Source organism: Heliangelus exortis, chromosome 11 (genome assembly GCF_036169615.1).
Source record: "Heliangelus exortis chromosome 11, bHelExo1.hap1, whole genome shotgun sequence".
NCBI lineage: Eukaryota > Metazoa > Chordata > Aves > Apodiformes > Trochilidae > Heliangelus > Heliangelus exortis.
In genome coordinates, this window is record NC_092432.1 from 12,523,982 (window position 1) to 12,543,579 (window position 19,598).

Genomic DNA, 19,598 nt, shown 5'->3' on the forward strand with positions numbered 1-19,598 from the left:
GTCTTAATTTTTAGCACTCTGGACTTAAAGGTTTATAATAGAGAGCACCATGCTACAAGGGAGTCTAAAAGGCTACCAAGTGCATTTTAATTGTGCAAACTTATGATACACAAAGAGTGAAATTGCTGGAACACACCAAGTATCAGGTATTATTCTAAATCAGGTATTTCAGACAACTGAAATGCAGTTCAAGATGGTGAGACGAACTGTGCTTATAACTAGACAACACCCCTTTAAACCAGAGCTCTTTCTCTAAGAACAGAAGGCAAGGTACTTTTACCTACTTTAATCTTTATTTAATAAGAACTTTGTTATTTTCTCTAAAGCTTTAATTAATTTTATCTAATAAAATCATTCAGTTCTGTAAACAGGACTCGGGTCTGTGCAGGTTATGAATCTCTTAAAATAAAACCCAGGAAAAGGTGGATTTTGTGCCTTGTTTCAGTCTGCAGCAATAGTTTTTCTAGACTGATTTACATCCATACAGAGCACATCAGAGTAATGTTTCTTTCTACATGGTGGTATTTGGACTCCAAATGCCATTTGTGGAAACCATTCTCATTTGGGAAGAAAGAGGCTTTCTTCAACTGCAGAATTCCACCAAAAATCATTTACCTGCAATTCTGACGTGTACAGAGGATGACACAAAATGCAAAGCTTTCTGACAGCTATTATATTAAACTCTATGGCAACTACAACATTTCTCTAAAATTACCAAAATCATGTTTACGTTTTGGAAGGGGCTCTGACTGTAAAATGTCCACTCTCCCAGCCTCCTCAGCTTTCTGGAACGAAACAAACTGCAGGATTAGAAGCATATTTACACCTGGTTTGCTTTAGCTGAACCAAGATGAACAAGAGTCATTACAGTAGTGTACCCATGGAGCAGGTCATCCTTGATGTCGTTGCACTCCCGGAGCACAAAATTCCCGGTAACTATCCGATCGCATCCTATTTCCCCGTGTCCAAAAAAGCCAAAGAGGGGAACGCTGGGGAAGAACTTCCTGAAGGCATCAGCTTCCATGTTCCTTTTGGTTTTGTAGTGCCTGTACCCCCTGCCAACACAGGCAAACATGAAGCCCAGGGTGTTGTGCTCGGGGATGTTTGCGGCTTTGAGGCGCTGCATGGCGGCTTCCGCTGTCCGCTCGTCGGCCACGTCCTGGTCCAGCAGGACCGTGGCACTCTGGATCTGGGGCCCACTGAAAGCCAGGCCAACCACCCCACAGGCATCCCCGGGCTGGGCACTGGTACTGCAAGGCAACAGGCACCCAGTTAGAGACCACGGCCAACACAAGCAGCTCTCAAAGCAGAGTCACACCCCAGCCCTGGTTAGCTAACGCAGATGAAACCCAAATCTCCAGCTTTCTTGTTTGGATTTGGGGTTTTTTAGCAACCTCTCACGAGGAAAAACCTCCATGTTCACTACCAGGGATGAAGCACAAGCCTGCCTTTCAGGTACACACCAGTCAGCAGCCTGTGTGTGTAATTCCCAGATCTGTAATTCCAACGTTTGGTTCAACTGAAGACAAGGAAAGGTGCTCAGCATTTACAGATCAAACCAGGGCAGCTGTCGGTAACATCTTCAGATTTGTGGTGCTGTCAGTCTCCTGGTTAGCCAGGACACCTTGGGGTTAGTACCTCCCTTTAGTGCTTATGTACTTATACTTTAAGTATATAAAGTAAGTACAATATGTACATTAAGTACATATATTTTAAAGTACTTATGTACTTATGCTTTATTAGCAATAACTTGACATAGACTCAGCTCTGCTGTCTGGAGCCATGGTGCTGCTGGCACACAGAAAACTCTGGGGTTCCAGGGGAGTGCAGCCCTAGGCTGGCAGGGGATGAGGTGATGGCACAGCCAGCACAGGAGCTCCCCCCAGGCAGGTGGCACCCCCAGCAGCAGAGCCACTGGAGCCACAGTCTGCCCTGAGAGGACCCTGGTGGAGGGAAAGGGTTTAAGCTGGAGGGAATCTGGTCCTGCAAGAGCCACATCAGCAGCTGCAGCACCTCAGGGGTGCTCCTTGGGCAGGGTCCTGTTTGTGTCTTCACTGCTGCTCTGTAATGTGAACCACAACTGAGTTCACAGAGAAACAAAATGCTCATGTGAATGCTGTCACAGTGAGGGGTGACAAAAGCCAGAGAGGAAAGAGACTGCAATAAACACATGTGGAGAATCTGCAGCTGGAAATCCCCTTCACCTGGGCTTCCAGAATGGAATTTGTAACAGTCACATAAAGCCTCCAGCTTCTCTGACTACACCACAATGTAGCAGCTGGACCTTCTTCTCTTAATAAAAGTTATTTTACTCCCCCTAACAGACATTTCTAATATGATATAACTAAAAAGCTACAGCTTCAGCGATGTTTCTCACATTTTAAATCTTTACAATTTACTCAGAAAATGATACTTACTTCTCAGAGATCAATGATGTAAAGCTCTCCACTTGTCCCCCAGCAAGGATGATGCTTTTCTCATTCAAGGGATTGACTATTTGATGAAGAAATCGAGTTGCTCCAGGCTTCCAGGAGTTGTAGCCAAACAGAAGAACAACCCGGAGATCTGGGTTATTCTTCAGACCTAAAACCAACACCACAAACACCAAGCCTCTTATTTTTCAATCCTGAGCCCTGAAGCCCAACCCTCCTCAGCTCTGCCCAAACAACACACCACAGCCTTGGGTAATGGCTTTCCATCACTGCAACTGGGAAAACAGGAGACAAGTTGCACAGGAATTCAGGACCTGGGTTGCATTTCCCCTGTGAGAACTTCTGAAAAGAACCTGGCAAGGTTCTGCTTCCTCCAGCTTTCTGCTTCTCTGAGCTGTCCAGCAGCCTCTTCAGGGCTACCTGGCAGCCTTTATCATCCTTTTACATGAGAGAACTGAGTGGAGGTTAAGCAACAAGACCCACAAGGCAGTAAATAGCTTTAGGGGACAATTAAACATATTACATACATCAGCCAGCTGCTCAGCCCAAGGCAGAAACTCCCAGGTTCCTAGAAGACTCCAGAAATCCTCATTAGATTACTTGTCCTAATTGATCTACAATGCTGAGGATAAGTGAGGAATGTGAACAGTGTTTACTGAAATATCCTGCCTCCTGTTCTACCTTTCCCTGATACACATCCTGACTCAGGACCTGACTGCAAAGTTATCCTGGAGGAGAGAAGCAGCTCTGCCCCACTCCTTTCTGACCTGTACTGATGGGAGCCATTCCCCAGGGCTCAGCCTCACTTATCTTTATTTTTAACCACTAAGAGCTTGCTCAAAACCTAACAGCTCCCCTTGGAAGCTGATGGTGGTGCCTGGAGATCAATTCTCAGGATAACTTCATATTCCAGAGAATGGGAAGAACAAAGATGTGTCCTTACCAGCTGCAGCCCCAGAGAGGCAGAAAGTGCTCTGTGGGTGGAGTCAGCACAGAAGCTGCTGCTTCCACACTGGCACCTAAAAGAGCAAAGCAACACTGCACAAAAGCCCAAAAAAAGGGAGGCAAGGACATACCTGCTTCTGCAAATTTGCTTTCATCAAAGACCCTGGTCTTCAAGTCTTTTGAAAAATGGAAGGTATGAATTTTCACCCCATCGATTTTGGGAAACAAGAGAGCAAACCCAGCTTCCCCCTCTTCAATTTCCTGAGGCTGATTGCTGCTTGAGCCCATGGGGGTAACTGCAAAGGTACAAAAACAGGGTCAGGGACTTTCAGCTACACTGTAACAACATCTACAAGTGAGAGAACAGCTTAGGTGATGTAAAAGGTGTCAGCTCATTTCCATAACAACATCTCTAATCAGGACTGGGCCAGGTTTTTGCTGATGTTTTGGAGAGATGAAGCAGGAAGGAGCCCTGCTGGCTCTGGCTCATGCTGAAGTCCCTTTGGTCCCAGGCATGGATGTACTGGGACATTTCCCCCAGCCACATAAACATAAATCACTTGGGAACAAGCCCCGTGCAACACAGCTGTCTGAAGCCTTCCTGCCAACCTCTGCAGGCAAGCAAACACACTCTGGTTTTCAAAGACTGCAAATGAAACAGGAAGAGGTGTTACAGAAGCTTGTGATGATAACAACACAAAATGGGAGAAACATCAGGAGAACATTACTGAATTATGCTAGTGACAACAAGCAAATATCCTACTATTACCATGGAAAGAGAATTTAAGGTGATAAACTAGGAAAAAGCTTTCTAACAATAAAAAAGTGAAGCACTAGAAAAAGGGAGACTGAGCTTCCCAAAACTGCTGCATGTGCCTCCTGCTGGACCCCAATAAATGGGCACATGCTGAGGATATCCTGAGGATATCACACTGTAACTCTGACAAAATATAGAGAGACCCAAGAAACAGTCAATAATTACACCAAGGTGCCAGAAAAACCTGCCATACTCTGCCTGCTCAACTAAATCAAACCTTTCAGCTGCCCCACTTGAAATAAGCAGCTCCACATGAGTTAGCAGTGAACCCATTAAAATGTGAGGCAGCACTGAGCAAGGTGGCAGAGAGACACCTCCTGTGAGGACTCTCATGAGCCTGCACTGTCAAAAATGTGTGAGATGATGATAAGCAGGGACTGGTGATGATGAAGATGACACAGGGCCCTGTCAGGCTGATCTCTCACAAAATCACATTCTCCTCCTACCTACAATCCCAGGTGTGACAAGCCCCAGAACCTGGCACCTCTTGGGCAGCAGCTTCTCAAGTGCAAGGGCTGTTTCATTACCATTTCTTTTCCTGGCTGTTAAGAAAAAAAAAAAAAAAAAAAAAAAGGCAAGAAGAAATAAAAGTAAGTTTTTCTTAAAAGCACCAGAACCCCCCGTGCTGCCCAGCCCCTCCTGTTTAACCCGTGCAGTGCAGAGGGCAGACACCAGCACACACACAGGGAGGGCACCCAGCACTGTGACCCAACCCTGACCCGCGGGCTCTGCCTGCGCGCAGCTGCGCCCTCAGGGTTTTTTTTTCCCAGCGATTTTACTTTCCCCTTTAGCTCACACACGGAGCTTCCCCCCACCCCCCTCCCCTCCCTCGCCCCCCCGTGGGTAACACCCGCAGCACCCCCGCAGCGGGACGGGGGTTCGGGAGCGTTATCTGTGGGCTCACCTCTCTTCTGCTCGTGACACTCCTCGTGTCCCCTGAAGGTCCCCGCGTCCGCGATGTAGAGCACGGTCTGGGGCAGCACCTGCACCTGCTGCGGGCAGACGGGAGGAGGAGCCGCGGTGCCACCGGGTCGGGCTGGGAGCACGAACCGGCGGAGCCTCCTCCCCCCCCGCACCCCCGTACCCCGCATCCCCGGCACCCACCTCCAGCTCGCGGGCCAGGGCGCGGAGCAGCGCGTGGCTATCGGCAGGGCCCGGCTCCAGCGCCGCTACCCAGGCCACCCTTTGCTGAGCCCGCAGGGTCCGCCGGGCGCACTCCCGCCACAGCCGGCACACGCTGCAACACAACACCGAGAGGCCGCGTCAGGCAGGCAGGGAGGCCCGGCCGCGGCCCCGCCGCCTCAGAACCCGAGCCGGCCCCGCCTCTTACCAGGCGGCGCGCAGCAACGCCTTCGTGGGCAGGAAGCCCAGGACGCGCTCCACCACCTCGGCCAGGTTGCCGAGGACGAAGGCGCCTTTCCCGGCGGCCTCCATGGCACCGGAGCCACCGACCCCGCCGCCTTCCCTCCCGCCGCCCGCCCGCTGCGTCACCAACCAGCGACTTCCGGCCGAGCAACCACCACCGCCCCGCCTTGCTCCCCCTGGCGGCCGGGAGGACCGCCCGCTCCGTTCCCCCCCCTCCCCCCCCCCCCCCCCCCCCATGAGGAGACAGCGCACGTCTGAAAATGGGATTTTTATTCATAAACTTGATGCAAGTTTACAAATTACTGTACATTGCCAACAACTCCGCAATGAGAAATGGAACCCAAACCAAAGCATGCGGCGGGTGAGGCGGGAGGCGGGGCGCTGCTCCGGGGCACCCAGCGGGCAGGGGCCGCGCTGGAGCGAACCGAACCGGGCAGCTCCCCTCGGCTCCTTCGGCCCCAAACCTGACCTGGAAGCAGCCGCAGAGGGACCCGCGGGCGCCTGCCGGAGCAAAGAGCACAAATCCGATCGTCAACTAAAAAAAAAAAAACCGTAACAAAACCATGCTGCTGCGCTTCTAAAAAGTGCAGGATCCGGGTGCGCGGGCCCAGCTCAGCCCCGGGGGCTGCGGGGACCCAAAGACAAGAACTACAACCAGAACAGAACCGATTCCGGTAAGGCAATGAGATAAGAGTGTAATCACACAGACCCAGATCCTGATGGAGAAAGAACTGTTCCCATTAGTCTCGCAATACCAAAACCACCGTCACCATGGCAACGCTTCTGACACCTCTGCATCAGGGCTCAGCTTTTGTACTTCCTTCTAGCTTTGATACAAAAAAAAAAAAAAAAATTCATTCGAGGACTTTCATCTCCATTTGTGCCAATCACTTTAGAAGTTCATTAGTTTACAAATGATTGCAACAACCCGTTAATAAAATGGAACGCCTAAAAAGGGTTTTTTTTTAGTACTTTAAATAACTTCAAGCTTCATACTGCGGCTCTTCGCGTTAAGGAGGTGGAGCCAACGAGTAAGCAGGAACAGCCCAGCAAGTTCTGACGCCCCAGTGGAAGTGACTACTTACAAGGTTTTATTGGCACAGCCCTGCTCTGCTTAAAGAAAAAAACCAAACCAAACAACCAAACAAAATCAAACCAACAAGAAAAACAAACCTAAAAAAACCAACAAACAAAAGGAAAACAGCCAGAACAAAAAGCTAACATAATCTAAACAAAGAGCATCTTTTCCAAGAAACAATTCATATTCTCATACAGCCATGAAAAATGTTTAATGACTTATCATACATTTGTTTTTCCTATATCATTAATTTGGAAATACTACAAATGCTGTCATTGGAGACCAGAAAAACTACTGTGATTTGCAAGACCTGACATTTCCTAGAACAGTATTAAACAAGGTATTAAACTTCTTGGCTTTAACTGAAACAATACAACGCAAGTCTCTGCAGTCTGCAGTTTGCAAAAGGTAAAAAAAAAAAAAAAATACACAGAGGTGTGTGAGCAGCTCACTCCTACCCAATGGCCTTTAGTAACTCAAGAGCCTGCAGGAGGGAGCTTACGCAGTCAAATAAAAAAAAAAACCAAAAAAACAACAAAAAAAAAAAAACAGGGAGAAGGGAGGGCGTGGCCCAAATCTGCTTAATCCAGAAGAACAAAGAGGGGAAAGGCCCAAACTGCTCAGTCCCATACCTAAGAAGAGTGGAATGGTAAGGCTGTAACTTATACTTGACATGTCAGTTGACAGATTATCCACTAACCTATCTAATAGCTAAAGTCTTCAGTAGGCTGTTACAGGGGCGCTTGTAGCTCGAGTCTCTGTGTTGGAAAACATAAAAAAGAGCTTCTGGTGTTGACATTGGTCCAGGTGTGCAACAGTCCTCAGTGTTAGCCATCTTCCTTGGGAGGAGTGTACCAGCCTGTGGAGAAGAGAGAAGGGCATTAGGTTCCCACACTGCCACACATGGGCAACGTTACCACCTTGGGCTGGGTCTGTGGGAGATGGGAGCCTCATCTGGCTCCTTCCTTCCTTCCCAATTAAAACAAGCCAGCTCAGGGAGAGCCAAGCACCCTCAGCACCAGTGGGCTGCAGTGGGAGAGAAATCAGAGCCAGTATTTGGGCATGAAAATGAAATACTTTCAAGTTTGGGTTTGTTTTTATTCTCTGGCAGCAGCTATGGACAAGCTGGACACAAGCAGAGGAAGCTGTTGTAGGTTCTGCCTCTATCCCGTTTGATTTTCCTAAAGCAGTGTTCCTCCTCCAAGGCTCCAAGCCACACACCACAGACACACAGACACAGCTGCACTGGGATACTTGTGCAGAAATCCCATCTCCTCTGCTGCAGCACTGGGCTTGCACAACCAGCTGAGCATTTCATCCTAATTCTGCAAAGCCTGCTGAAGGAATGGGCTCAGAAACATCAGTTGAGTAACTTCCCTCCTGATAGGATTTGGCATACTGAGCAGTCAACTCATACCCCAGAGTTTGTCCTAGCCACCAACCTCAATTCTCCTAGCCTCTTTTGTAAAAGAAAAAAAAAAAAAAAAAAAATCTAATTTTTTGTACAGTGAGTACAGGGACTCCTGATGTTGTCCCACAGCAGAAGGCAGCAGCTGTGAGTTAAAGGCACCTTTGCCAGCAGCAGTCAATGCTGCAAATGCTTTGTGTACAGCCCCTGACCCTGCAGCAGTCACTGGATTCAAGGCCAGAGGTAACCACAGAGCCATGCTGCCTTCTGGAGCAAACTGAGAAAGCAAAAGATCACAATATCCAAAAACTGGGAAGTATTTTTAAGTTATCTTTGGTCTTCCCCCTATAGCAGAGAAAGCATTCATTATGTTTGATTTGAAGGTAGGGAAAGTGAGGTGCTCACTGTAGCCACACTTCTGCTGAATTCCCAGAGGACACTGTGTCCAGCCTGAGCCAGAGAACATCTCAGAAATGGTAACTGGAAGTACCACCCCCCTCACACCACCAACCCTGCTGGCTGCTTTTACTCAAAGCCACTCAAAGGTTTTAAAGCCTCAGGTCTTTTGTTCTTTTCCCATCCAGACACAATGAATGCAATTATACCTGAGTACTTGTTTTAGGCACCTGAGACCATAATCTGGCTTTAAACAGGGCAGAAGAGATAATAACTGCCTCCCATTTTTATTGCACAGTGTTCCAGCTACCACACATCACTTGGACATTTTGTATTTTTTTAGTCTCTGGTCTTTCTTTCCACTTTCTCTCTTCCTTGATGGTTACTTCTGCCAGGGCCTCAGCTCACTCAAACAAGGCTGCTCAGGCAGAGGCAAACTTCCAGCAGGTGCTTCAGTAACCAAGATACTTGAAAAGCTCCAGTAACAATACAAAGATTAACTGGATGAAAATGAAGCTGAACTACCATTCAAAAGACAGCAGGAGCACATGGAACATTCATACAAGCAGGAAAAGTTGCAATGAGAGTCAAGTTACTTCAAAAACTGTTGTTTTCCTAGTGCTAGAGGAAAAAAAGGAAACACCATTTGTGCTCTTCCCAAGCCAATGTAAGATACTCTGGCAGCTCAAGGTTAATTGCAGCCAAATGCCAAGCTCCAGGTTGCTGTGCAGACAAAACCAAAGCTGCAAGAACATCCATGCATCCATCCATACATACCATTTTTCTCGTGTATTTGTACTAGTGACTTATAGGACTGCTGTGCTCTTGCTAAATTATATTGGTTCTGAAAGGAAAAAAAAAACCTAACATTAAAAACCTGCATCTAGACACACAGAACTTAAAAACAGATTTAGGAAGAAATTTTATAGTAGGTTTACAAAGAAAAACCATGAACAATGTTACAACACTCCTGCCTTTAAAGTAGAAAATTTTTAAGACAAACACCCTTGTTTTCTCATTTCTCCTCCACCGTAACAGTGATGTGCACACCCTGCTGCTGAACACCCACTCTACAGGGGGGTCAGAACCTGCAGTGTGTGCCCCAGAACCTGGTGGCTTCAGGCCATCCCCACCCTAACCCCATCTTGCTTGGCTGAGCAGTTCCCAGGTTGCACAGAACACCTTACCTAGCTCCCTACCCTTCAACCAGTACTTAAAAACTGGCAACCAAGTGATAATTCCACTGGCTTAAATATTTAAATATCCTTTGAAAAGGGCATTAAGTACTTCTGTTAAGTTATGGTGGATTACCAGCATGCACACTTGAACTGCACTTTTGCTTGATGCTGAATGGCTGACTCAGAAGTATGGGCATGATTTTATTTTTCAAGGAAACTTTGCAGGTGTTTAGTTCAGCAAAAGGAGGAGGACTTCTTAACATCAGGGTATGGAGTTCTGGCAGTCAGGCTGCCATCTCCAGCCCTTCTCAGACCCAGAATCTCCAAATACTCCCAATTCTGATTGCTCCTTCCTTTCCCCACTTGCCAGCCTGGGGACAGCACAAGTCCAACTACTGACACACCCTGCCCACCCCCAATAAACAGGCAATGACAGTTCTGTCATTTGACATCTCCTGTGCAAGTCAGCAAAGAACACAGAAGCCTGAGAGTCATTTGGGTAAGGAATATACACAGCCACTTACCTTATTGGCTCCAAACTGTACTCTGGCTTTTCCTTTGACTAAAGTGGCATTGATCTGCATGATGACTGATTCTATTGAATAGGCACTGCTCCAGCCCTGCAGGAGGAACCAGAGATTTATCTACCACCTGGACTTGCTTCTTGTGCTCACCTTGCAAACCCAAATTGAAACATGTGCTTTGGGACTCCCCCCTCCCTTCATTCCAGTTTTAATTTTAACTACTTGTCTTCCATTAGCAACATTTATTCTCCAGAGAAAATCTGGAAAGTGATACAGTATCAGTGCTAAGAACCTTGTAGAAAAAATGAAAAGGCCAAATCACACATTTCCAGAAGCCAGAACAGAAACACCAGCAGCTCCATTATTACACTGTTTATACATTTTCAGCAATGTCACCGTAGAAATTCCAACTTTTTGTTGCAAGGAGCAGAAAAGACTGATAACTAATGAAGCCACTGAGTGTCCTATCATGGTTGTGTTCCCATGAAAATTACTGTTTCTCTCTGGCACTTACCTTCCAGGGTTCACAAAAGCTTCTGTCAAAGCCTGTAAATAAGCTACTTCATTCATCTCCTTATTTTAGAAGAGAAAACCTATCACTGCCTTACACAAGAGCCATCTATGCCTATAATTTTCTGCATTCCTCATTTGTCCAGAGCTGACTTTGTGCAGTAGCAGAGGCTTCTGGAAAAGAAAGGTGGTGTCTGGCTCCTCAGAACTCACTCTTTACACTGGCTTCCTCCCAAAATTCTGAGAATTCAAAGCTGATGCTCTCTCAACTTCTTGTTTCTTCCTCAGAACCTCTTGCAAAGAGAAAGATCTCACATGAGATCAGCAAGGCCAACTTGTGGAACTGAGGTTTTTTCCACCATGTTCCATTTGGAGAGTGTAATTTATTCCACACAGGAGTTCTTCAACTCAGGGGAAACACCTATTTTCAGCATTATTTTTAAGCATGCTTTGTTATTATCCAGATAACAGTCTGTGTTCACCTGTTTAGTAAGAAGTTCCATGCATAATGCACCTCCACCTAGGACATACCTAGAAACAAGTGAAAGAAAATATATTTACCATCAGCAGTTAGTAAAAGAGATGAAACTTCACAGCACTTTAAGCTCTTGCTGGCTAGTTTGTGAAATTTTTTATTCAAGAAAAACTGAAATGCTCTTTAACCAGTAATAGCTATATTACACTAATGCAAAGATTAGTATTGTGAGACCCAAAACCACCCAAAAAATCCTTTGCTAACTACACTTGGTTCAGGTCAGTGCCTGAGCTGCTCTGCACAGCTGCTTCCCGGCTGCACACAGCCCATGGTAAGGGGAAGGTTGCTCCTCACAGCTCCTCTGTGGACATGGAAACAAACCTGGACTGAAGCAGTGGAATCCAACACTCCAAAAGTGTGGTCTCCCCTACAATCAATGTGTTCAAACACTGGAGATCTCTGCAACAGTCACAGGGCATCACTGCAACCCAAACCTTCTGGACCATTCTGTCATTATACAAAGTCAGGCAGAAGCCAGATGAGTTTTGGCTGTTTTTGTGGATGTTGACTGAAGTAACCATTTGTTGAGTGCAAAAAAGACAGAAAAATTAAAACGAAATCTGCTACCACAGCCTGAATTTTCCATCACACAGGTATAATTTCCTGTCTGTAGGAGATGCATAAAAGCATTGGGAGGTGAATTTAATCTCCTTGCTACGGATACACACAAGTTCGTGTCACAGACAGCACTTCAGATACACTGCAGATGACTTCCAGAAAATGGTGTCAGTTAAATTTAGTATTTCTGTATTAGCATTTGCAGAGTTTTTAGACAAAAACTCTATGCCAGCATTACCAGCAAACTAAGAGTCAGTTGAGACTGTAAAGCAAGTTTAAGGCAACAAAGGGATTAAGATCCCTTCAAAGCACCAATACAAAACACCCTACACTATTCTGAAAACCAGGAGAAGTAACAGCAATGGCACCACCCACAAAAAGAAGTTCTTAATGTTCTCAGCTGTCGTGGCAGACACTGATTCTTTCAAAGCCAGACACAAACTAAGCAATGCAATGAGGAATTTTGCCCAACTCTTTGTTCCTGATGGCTCATAAAACTTGAGAACCAAGTCTCCATGCCACCCCTCAAGCTCTTCACCAAACTCTAGGGCTACAGCAGCTCATGCATATATTTAGGGGAAAATTCTTTAAGCCTACATGGCAGGCTCAAAATGTTCTCTCCAACACAATCAACCAGTCTCCAGTTGTAATGTTTTTACCACAAAGTCAAATTTCTGCATGGCAACTCAAACCTACCCTCCCGTGAGCACAGGAGACACCACTCGCACAAAGGGAGGATCAAAAGGGAAGTTATCCTGCAAAGCACAACAGAAAACATGGTAAGGAATAGACAGTAACAGAGAATTCTTAACCTGAAGTATCCCAATAGCCTGATTGGGAAATCAGATTTAAAGCAGTAAATCTTTAGTGCTGTAATCATCATTTTGTTATAGTATTGGCTTAAAAGTCATTTTAGAAGCTTTAGTTGCTATTTTATATTCTGTGTTTTTTGTTTGTTTGTTTTTGAGGTGGGTTTTTTGTTTGTTTTTGAGGTGGGTTTTTTGTTTGTTTTTGAGGTGGGTTTTTTGTTTGTTTTTGAGGTGGGTTTTTTGTTTGTTTTTGAGGTGGGTTTTTTGTTTGTTTTTGAGGTGGGTTTTTTGTTTGTTTTTGAGGTGGGTTTTTTGTTTGTTTTTGAGGTGGGTTTTTTGTTTGTTTTTGAGGTGGGTTTTTTGTTTGTTTTTGAGGTGGGTTTTTTGTTTGTTTTTGAGGTGGGTTTTTTGTTTGTTTTTGAGGTGGGTTTTTTGTTTGTTTTTGAGGTGGGTTTTTTGTTTGTTTTTGAGGTGGGTTTTTTGTTTGTTTTTGAGGTGGGTTTTTTGTTTGTTTTTGAGGTGGGTTTTTTGTTTGTTTTTGAGGTGGGTTTTTTGTTTGTTTTTGAGGTGGGTTTTTTGTTTGTTTTTGAGGTGGGTTTTTTGTTTGTTTTTGAGGTGGGTTTTTTGTTTGTTTTTGAGGTGGGTTTTTTGTTTGTTTTTGAGGTGGGTTTTTTGTTTGTTTTTGAGGTGGGTTTTTTGTTTGTTTTTGAGGTGGGTTTTTTGTTTGTTTTTGAGGTGGGTTTTTTGTTTGTTTTTGAGGTGGGTTTTTTGTTTGGTTTTTTTTAACATTACAGCTGCACCTTTACCCCAGCAACAGCTGCAGGTGTTTTCAGGCACATTTCACAGCTGCAAACATAACCCCAACATTTCTTCCCATAGGCACATACCTTAAAAGAGAAGTTGAGTAAAATGTATTCTACACCTTCTTTTTCTTTTAAGACCTGAAGATCACTATGCAGTGGGCTATCAGGATCAACCCTATAAAACAAAAAGAGCAGGGGGGGGATGCTGGATGCAGTGAATATTTTCACTACCTGTAATTACTCTTGCAGAACACCCTTACGTATCTGTAGTTTCCCAACTGGAATTTGAAGAACTACAGAAAACTTGCTCCACTTACAAAGGGAACACTTGGCCCTGGGATCAGCATGAAAGCTTGCTGCAACATGCTGTAATCTCAACACTCTCAAGTCTTACTTGAACATGGTTCATAACTGTTATTAACATCAAAATAACCTGCTCATTTAGAGACAGAAATTACTATTCTCTTCAGTCCATCAGAAACGTATGGCCTAAGGGTGGGGGCATGTAACAAAAGGACTGTAGTGATCTGGTTTTCAGTACATGATTTGGCAATCCTTGATGGAATCTGTCACCACAGTTCTGTATCAGCTGCTAAAAGCCATCTGCATCAGCAGAAGTACCAAAGCCAGCAGCCTCTGCTCAGCACAATTTCAACAATTGTTTGTTACAAAATGCTGGTGGTGAGCAACCCAGGCCTTAATTCAGCCACTACTGGGTTAATCCCACCCAGGATCTGACACCCCAGCAGCTTTTAAGGGAGACTGACCAAAAAAATGCGTGTGGCAAGCTAAAGCAGCTGGTAAAAGGACTGAAGGGTCTAGATTATATCCAATCCTCTCCCACAGGTGAAACCACAAATTTTTCAGCTCTCATTTCAGAATTACTTGGGCAATTTGTCCCTGCCCTACCAACCAGAAACTTTTTCAGAAGAAAAATCTCCCAAAGCTAAGAAACCTATCATTTCCAGCCATAGCTAAGACTAGTCCAGTTACGAATTACTTGTTCTAGGAACAATACTGTTCCTTAGGCAAATGGGTATTTTCCTCTCTGGCATTTACCCCCTCAGCTGGGCTGCACCCAGTTCATTTGTTTCCAGCCACTTTTTCCTGGGGTAAACAAACACAATTCCATCTTCTCTCAGTCATTCTGGAAGCCATTTGCTGCATGCACTCCATTTTCTTTTCTTTGAAGGCAGAAAATCAGAGCTGTTCAGAGCACTTGAAAAGAAGTTTCAAATCAGTGCCCAGTGACTTGAGAACTTTGTTCAGGGAGTGTTAGGGAGGTTCCTGGAACATGGCAGAGGTTTTCCTGCCACACGTCATTCCTGCCATTTCCAGCCTCAGAGTGGTTGGTGATTACGTGATTAGGGGGGAAACAAAAGTGGCTTTCAGCAGCTGGTGTCATAGTTGTGCTGGACTGTGACATGGCCCCAATTCCAGGGGCAGCTCAGCTATTGTGTGGGAACAGCTGACGTCCTGGGACTCATTCAGCAGGACAGAGCTGGACTGATGGATGGCTTTGCACTGATTTGTATCTTTAGCAGCCACCCAGCCCAGCTTGGAGAGGCTTTTCCTTCCTACAGGTTACCTTGCAGGATGATGGCAGCCAATTCCCTTACCAGGAATAGTACCAATGAAGTAACTCCAGAATTCAAGCTGTTGGACTACAGACACAACAAGGTTGGTTCTCATCAGGTACACAGAGTGAAAAGCAGGACAGAAGAGAAGGGATGTGATAATGGAAGTCATAATTAAGTTCTCCCTAAAAGTTTCAGTCCTATGTGTCTGCTCAACTGTAGAAGAACTCATGACATGACAACAGTTCTGTTCCTTCTTTCATCTTGAATGAAACTAGAAGCTGTATTTTCTTAAAATTGAAAACAACCAAGCAAAACTAAACTAAAACCACCAAGACAAAAATTCCAGACAACACATTTCATCATTTTAAGCCTTATATCTTGGAGTACTTTTGTAAGGAGAATCAGCCCATAATGGAAGTTACAGTACTATGCACTGTGCTGGCTGTGAAAAGAGGGCTTGGCTTTTTGCCAGCTCAAGTACCACAATTCAATCTCTGTAGGTGTTTCTGTACACCAGAATCAGAGCCACCACACATTATTTTCTATGTTCTGCCCACAGATTCTCATTTATCAAAAGTAAGAATCTCTGGGGCAATAATAAAAATAAAATAAAATTAATTACTCAGAACATGAAAAATCTTCAATAACTTACTTTAGAAGCTTAACATGCCATTCATACAAGCTGTCATTTACCAGTTCCACTGAATATATCCCTGTAGAAATATTAGATAGAATTAATGCTCTAGAAGTTTCACAAGGTTAAATTTAGCAAAATCATTATTTGCTTTTAAGTACAAATACTGTCAGCAGATGTAAGCAATAGACAAGATACTGAGGCACATCTTTCCTCCAATAAAGCACTTTTGAGCAACACAAGGAAAAAAACTCCACATGGAAACATTTTTCTGACACTTTACCCTTTTTGCTCTCCCTCTCAGTTCTCCTTCAAACTTCCCATGGCTACAGCTTACTCAGCACTCAGTGTATTTGATACTCAGTACACAACCAGCATGTTTTTAAAACACTTAACACCCAGTCTGAGGGAACAGCACCGTGTTTCACATGGCAGACCAGGACAGGACAAAAACACCCCCCCAAAAAAAGAAGATACTGCATTCCCAGGAGCAGACCAAAATAGTCAGAAAGATGCAGCAGCAGAAGAGCTGTCCCAGGAAGCAAGCTGGTGGTTTGCACCAGTCCACGTGTTAAACAAATTATGCAGTTTGGCCAGAGGGAAGGATGAAAGGGGATGTGTCAGACTCTTGGATTTTCAATCTTCCCCTCTGCAGAAGTTCACAAGTAGCCAAGGAATAAGCAATAAATCTTTAACCAGGCAAGGTGTAGAAAATACATTCAGTGGCGTTCAAGAGCCTAATCTCTTCCCCCCCAGACTATCAGACATTAAACAGACACAGACACTACACAACTATGACTAAAACTGTTACCTGGGCTAATAATTAATAACCCATCTCTTGCTGACATCCATGGAGACACAAACACAAACCAGGAATCTGCCTAGGATTTCTGAAGGCTACACAAGCAATAGTAGGAGCTACCACATCCTCTCCAAGGATTTACAGCACTAATTGCTGAGTTTTATGATTAAATAATATATTATCTTTCAGCTGAAGCTGATGACCTTTCAAGCTGTCCACACACCTTTATTTCTAAAGCATTCCAAAACTCAGTACACAAGGTAACAAAACCATGCTTGTTTCTCATTACTGCAGTGCCACAGAAAAAAGTGGCTACTGCAGGCAAGTGTAGGGCTACCAAGTTTTCTCGATGTAGGACAATAAAGTTGCTCTGAAAAATTACTCACTGTGCTCTCAGTGTCCCTCTTCATCAGCAGCTAATTCAGAGACACCACACTTTTCTGTTCAAAGATGAACAGAAGATCTTAGGGCCTTTTCCTAATCTCCCAGCTCTATTTCTGAATTGCCCTTAGATTAAGAGGAAATCATGAAGTATAAGAATTTCAATTTGTACTGCACTGATGTAACAAGAGCTGCATTTGGAACTCTGCTCATTGTCAGCTTCCATTCATGAGTCATCTATTCTATCACTGAATCCAAAATTCTTCTTCCACCTACATCCAAAGGGGAGTAAAGACTGAGAGATGCAGTCTCTCAGTATCATGGCTGCGGCACCCAGCACCAGCAGAAAATACTTGTTAGACACCAGAGCAAGCTACAGGAAAGATTCTGACAGTATCCTAAATAATGGAAGATCACAAGAGAACTTCCATCAGCTTGTTTATTCACTAAGCCTCTAACTCTATTCCAGCATTTCTCCTACCACCCTAGAAGTCCTGCTCTTGCCCAGAGTGAATGTAATGGTTCTTTAGCTCCATGGGTTACCAAGCTTTTCCAAAGGAACTTTTGCTGGTCTTAAGAGATGTGCTGTACCTAAACCAGAACTTGTAAAAGGGTTCTGAAGAAAACAACAGTTCAGAACTGACACAAACACCCCTTAAGGGAGAGCAGGCTACTGGAGCAACCTTTCAATCACCCAGATTTTGATCTGACCAGGATCTGGATGTCCCCATGAACAGCAGGGTTGCTCACTGGCTGGACACAGAAGCTTCTCAACAACACTATGGCAAGCTGAGGGGGTTTGGTTTTAATCCTTGACAGGTGTCACTTGGAATCAGCTTGGATGCTTTTTCTTAATTTAGGCAGTAAGAGGAAAAAAGCTACTGTCAAGAAGAATTTAGCTGATTAGTACCAGTTTTGGAGTGGTCCTTAAAAGGCAGGTGAGGTACCACTCAAAACACTGGAGGTTTTTTAATTCCTCTGACCATCCATAGAAGTGTTGAAGTAAAAGCAAGCACACAGAAACACAAAACAAGCAAAAAAGAGATGAAAAAGTAGGAAGAAAAACAACCCTTCCCAAAATACAGGCTATGTTGTACTTGTAGCAACTTTACTGTGACTGTAAATCCCACCCAGTCTTTGGATAAAAGGAGTGAGTTAAAGTCACTATTTATGAAACAACACATCTGCTAAAGATATGAACAGGAATTTGAATTCTTTGCTCCTCCCCTTACTTTCTCAAAACATGTAACCTCACATACACTGAATAAAGCAATTCTTGCACAGCTTAAAACAAACAAACAAAACAGCCTTAGACTTTCTGGCTTACAATTCAAAAAAATGAAAACTGTTAATTTAACTTGCAAGAGTTACCAGAACCTGAAGTTTCACAGTGGTTCTCTTTGTGTGTTAATAGTGAGGAATGAACCATGGAATAAGTACTCAGAACAAAGATCATATTTAAAAAAATAAAATTATCTACCATGCCCCTGCTCACACAGTGACAGTGATCTAACAAAAGGCAGAACTAGGCTATAAAAGCAGGAGTTTTGTGCAAAGAAGAGGAACTGATACTTAGATTCACTCAAGTCCTAAGACTTGAAAATCATAGGGAATGACTCTGGGCAAATTTTACAACAAAGAGCATCATTAACTGGCAAAAATGACTAAATGTATCAGTGAGAGACTGCTCCAAAGCAGGACTGCCATCACTTTTAGAGTGTCAACCTCCATTTGACACTTGACTTCATTCACATGTTTTAGAGAGGCAACATGAAGCATCCAGTTGCAGTCTCTTACATATTCCTGAGGCCTAAGTTACAAATATTCCTAAGTTACTACACTCACCCATCAGTATCAACTTGCTTTACCAAGATTTACTTCTCATTTAGAACATGCTTTCCTACATCAGGATTTCAGTCTTGTGCAACTAGTTAAGACTTGCTATTAATCTGAAGCCAAGAAATGACATGAACCAAGTCCTCATCTCAGCCTACACCTCTTACAGTGGCTTCTGGTTGTGTCTTCAGCAGTCCCACTTTGTGCTTAAGCACCACCAAGTCTTCACAGTCAATTATATTTTGCAATTCCCCACCTTTCTTCTAACCACATGGACAAATCCTAAGTAAAGCAGCAAAGCATCCCTCACAATTTAATACAGATCTATCTCTAGGCTCTTCCCTAAGCCCACTAACCCATTCTTCACTGGGGAGTTGGTGCTTAGGGCACACTGGCAAGCACTCAGTTGCAATAAAGCCACAGATACAGCAAAAAACCCCTGGGTTACCTAATCAAATTTATGCCCTTAACAATTTAACACTGTCCACAGTACAGTACACAGTACAAATAACTATTTACCTAGGAGGTAAATATGGCATTATCAAAGCAGTAGTCAATTATTGTCTCTTCAATGCTGTCCTTTTACAAACAAATTAAAATGCCAGAGCCACCAAGTGAGATTTAAGCCCACTAGAAATAAAGCAGGGGGGAAGTGCAGAAAAGTGAAAGCCAGAGGATTGAAGATTAGACTGACTTCCTAATCAGGCACTCCCCTCCTGTTCCTATCCTGGCTTTTAAGTAATGAAGCTGTCTACTCAGGTGACCTGCAGGAATTCAACCTGTCTGAATTTTGTGTCTTCTTCTTGAATAGCAACACTCTAAATAGTTTATTAACTCCTTTGCTGAGATAGCTTAGATGCAGCCCTTAGAGCAGAAAGAAATGGTAGCCAGCTACCCACCTAAAGCTGATCAGTGTTTGTTACTCTACAGCCATGGGTAGAGTTTCCTTTCATTTACTTCCTACAGCCATTTGTATCCTTATTCCACATTTGTATCCTTATTCTCAA

At 44.2% G+C, this 19,598-nt stretch overlaps 2 protein-coding genes across 4 annotated transcripts in view; both read right to left on the reverse strand.

Moving 5' to 3' along the window:
• Positions 1 to 271: 271 nt before the first annotated feature.
• On the reverse strand, positions 272 to 5,678 carry FBXO22 (F-box protein 22). The gene is made up of 7 exons (XM_071754638.1): positions 5,525 to 5,678; positions 5,299 to 5,431; positions 5,099 to 5,186; positions 4,641 to 4,736; positions 3,509 to 3,673; positions 2,418 to 2,583; positions 272 to 1,250 (listed from the first exon to the last, which is right to left on the reverse strand). The coding sequence occupies exons 1-7, from the start codon at positions 5,626 to 5,628 to the stop codon at positions 821 to 823; spliced, it is 1,182 nt and encodes a 393-aa protein (XP_071610739.1). The 5' UTR covers positions 5,629 to 5,678; the 3' UTR covers positions 272 to 820.
• Positions 5,679 to 5,812: 134 nt separating this feature from the next.
• The window catches only part of UBE2Q2 (ubiquitin conjugating enzyme E2 Q2), a 48,541-nt gene continuing 34,755 nt past the window's right edge, over positions 5,813 to 19,598 (reverse strand). For 2 of the 3 annotated variants that reach the window (XM_071754639.1, XM_071754640.1), the window contains exons 7-13: positions 15,591 to 15,651; positions 13,443 to 13,533; positions 12,443 to 12,501; positions 11,136 to 11,184; positions 10,144 to 10,239; positions 9,219 to 9,285; positions 5,813 to 7,496 (exon numbers count right to left, since the gene is read on the reverse strand). In XM_071754639.1, coding sequence (XP_071610740.1) covers positions 7,465 to 7,496; positions 9,219 to 9,285; positions 10,144 to 10,239; positions 11,136 to 11,184; positions 12,443 to 12,501; positions 13,443 to 13,533; positions 15,591 to 15,651 — 455 coding nt within the window. In that variant the 3' untranslated portion in view covers positions 5,813 to 7,464. The remainder of the gene's footprint in view (positions 7,497 to 9,218; positions 9,286 to 10,143; positions 10,240 to 11,135; positions 11,185 to 12,442; positions 12,502 to 13,442; positions 13,534 to 15,590; positions 15,652 to 19,598) is intronic. The other variant, XR_011728034.1, reaches the window with a different exon arrangement.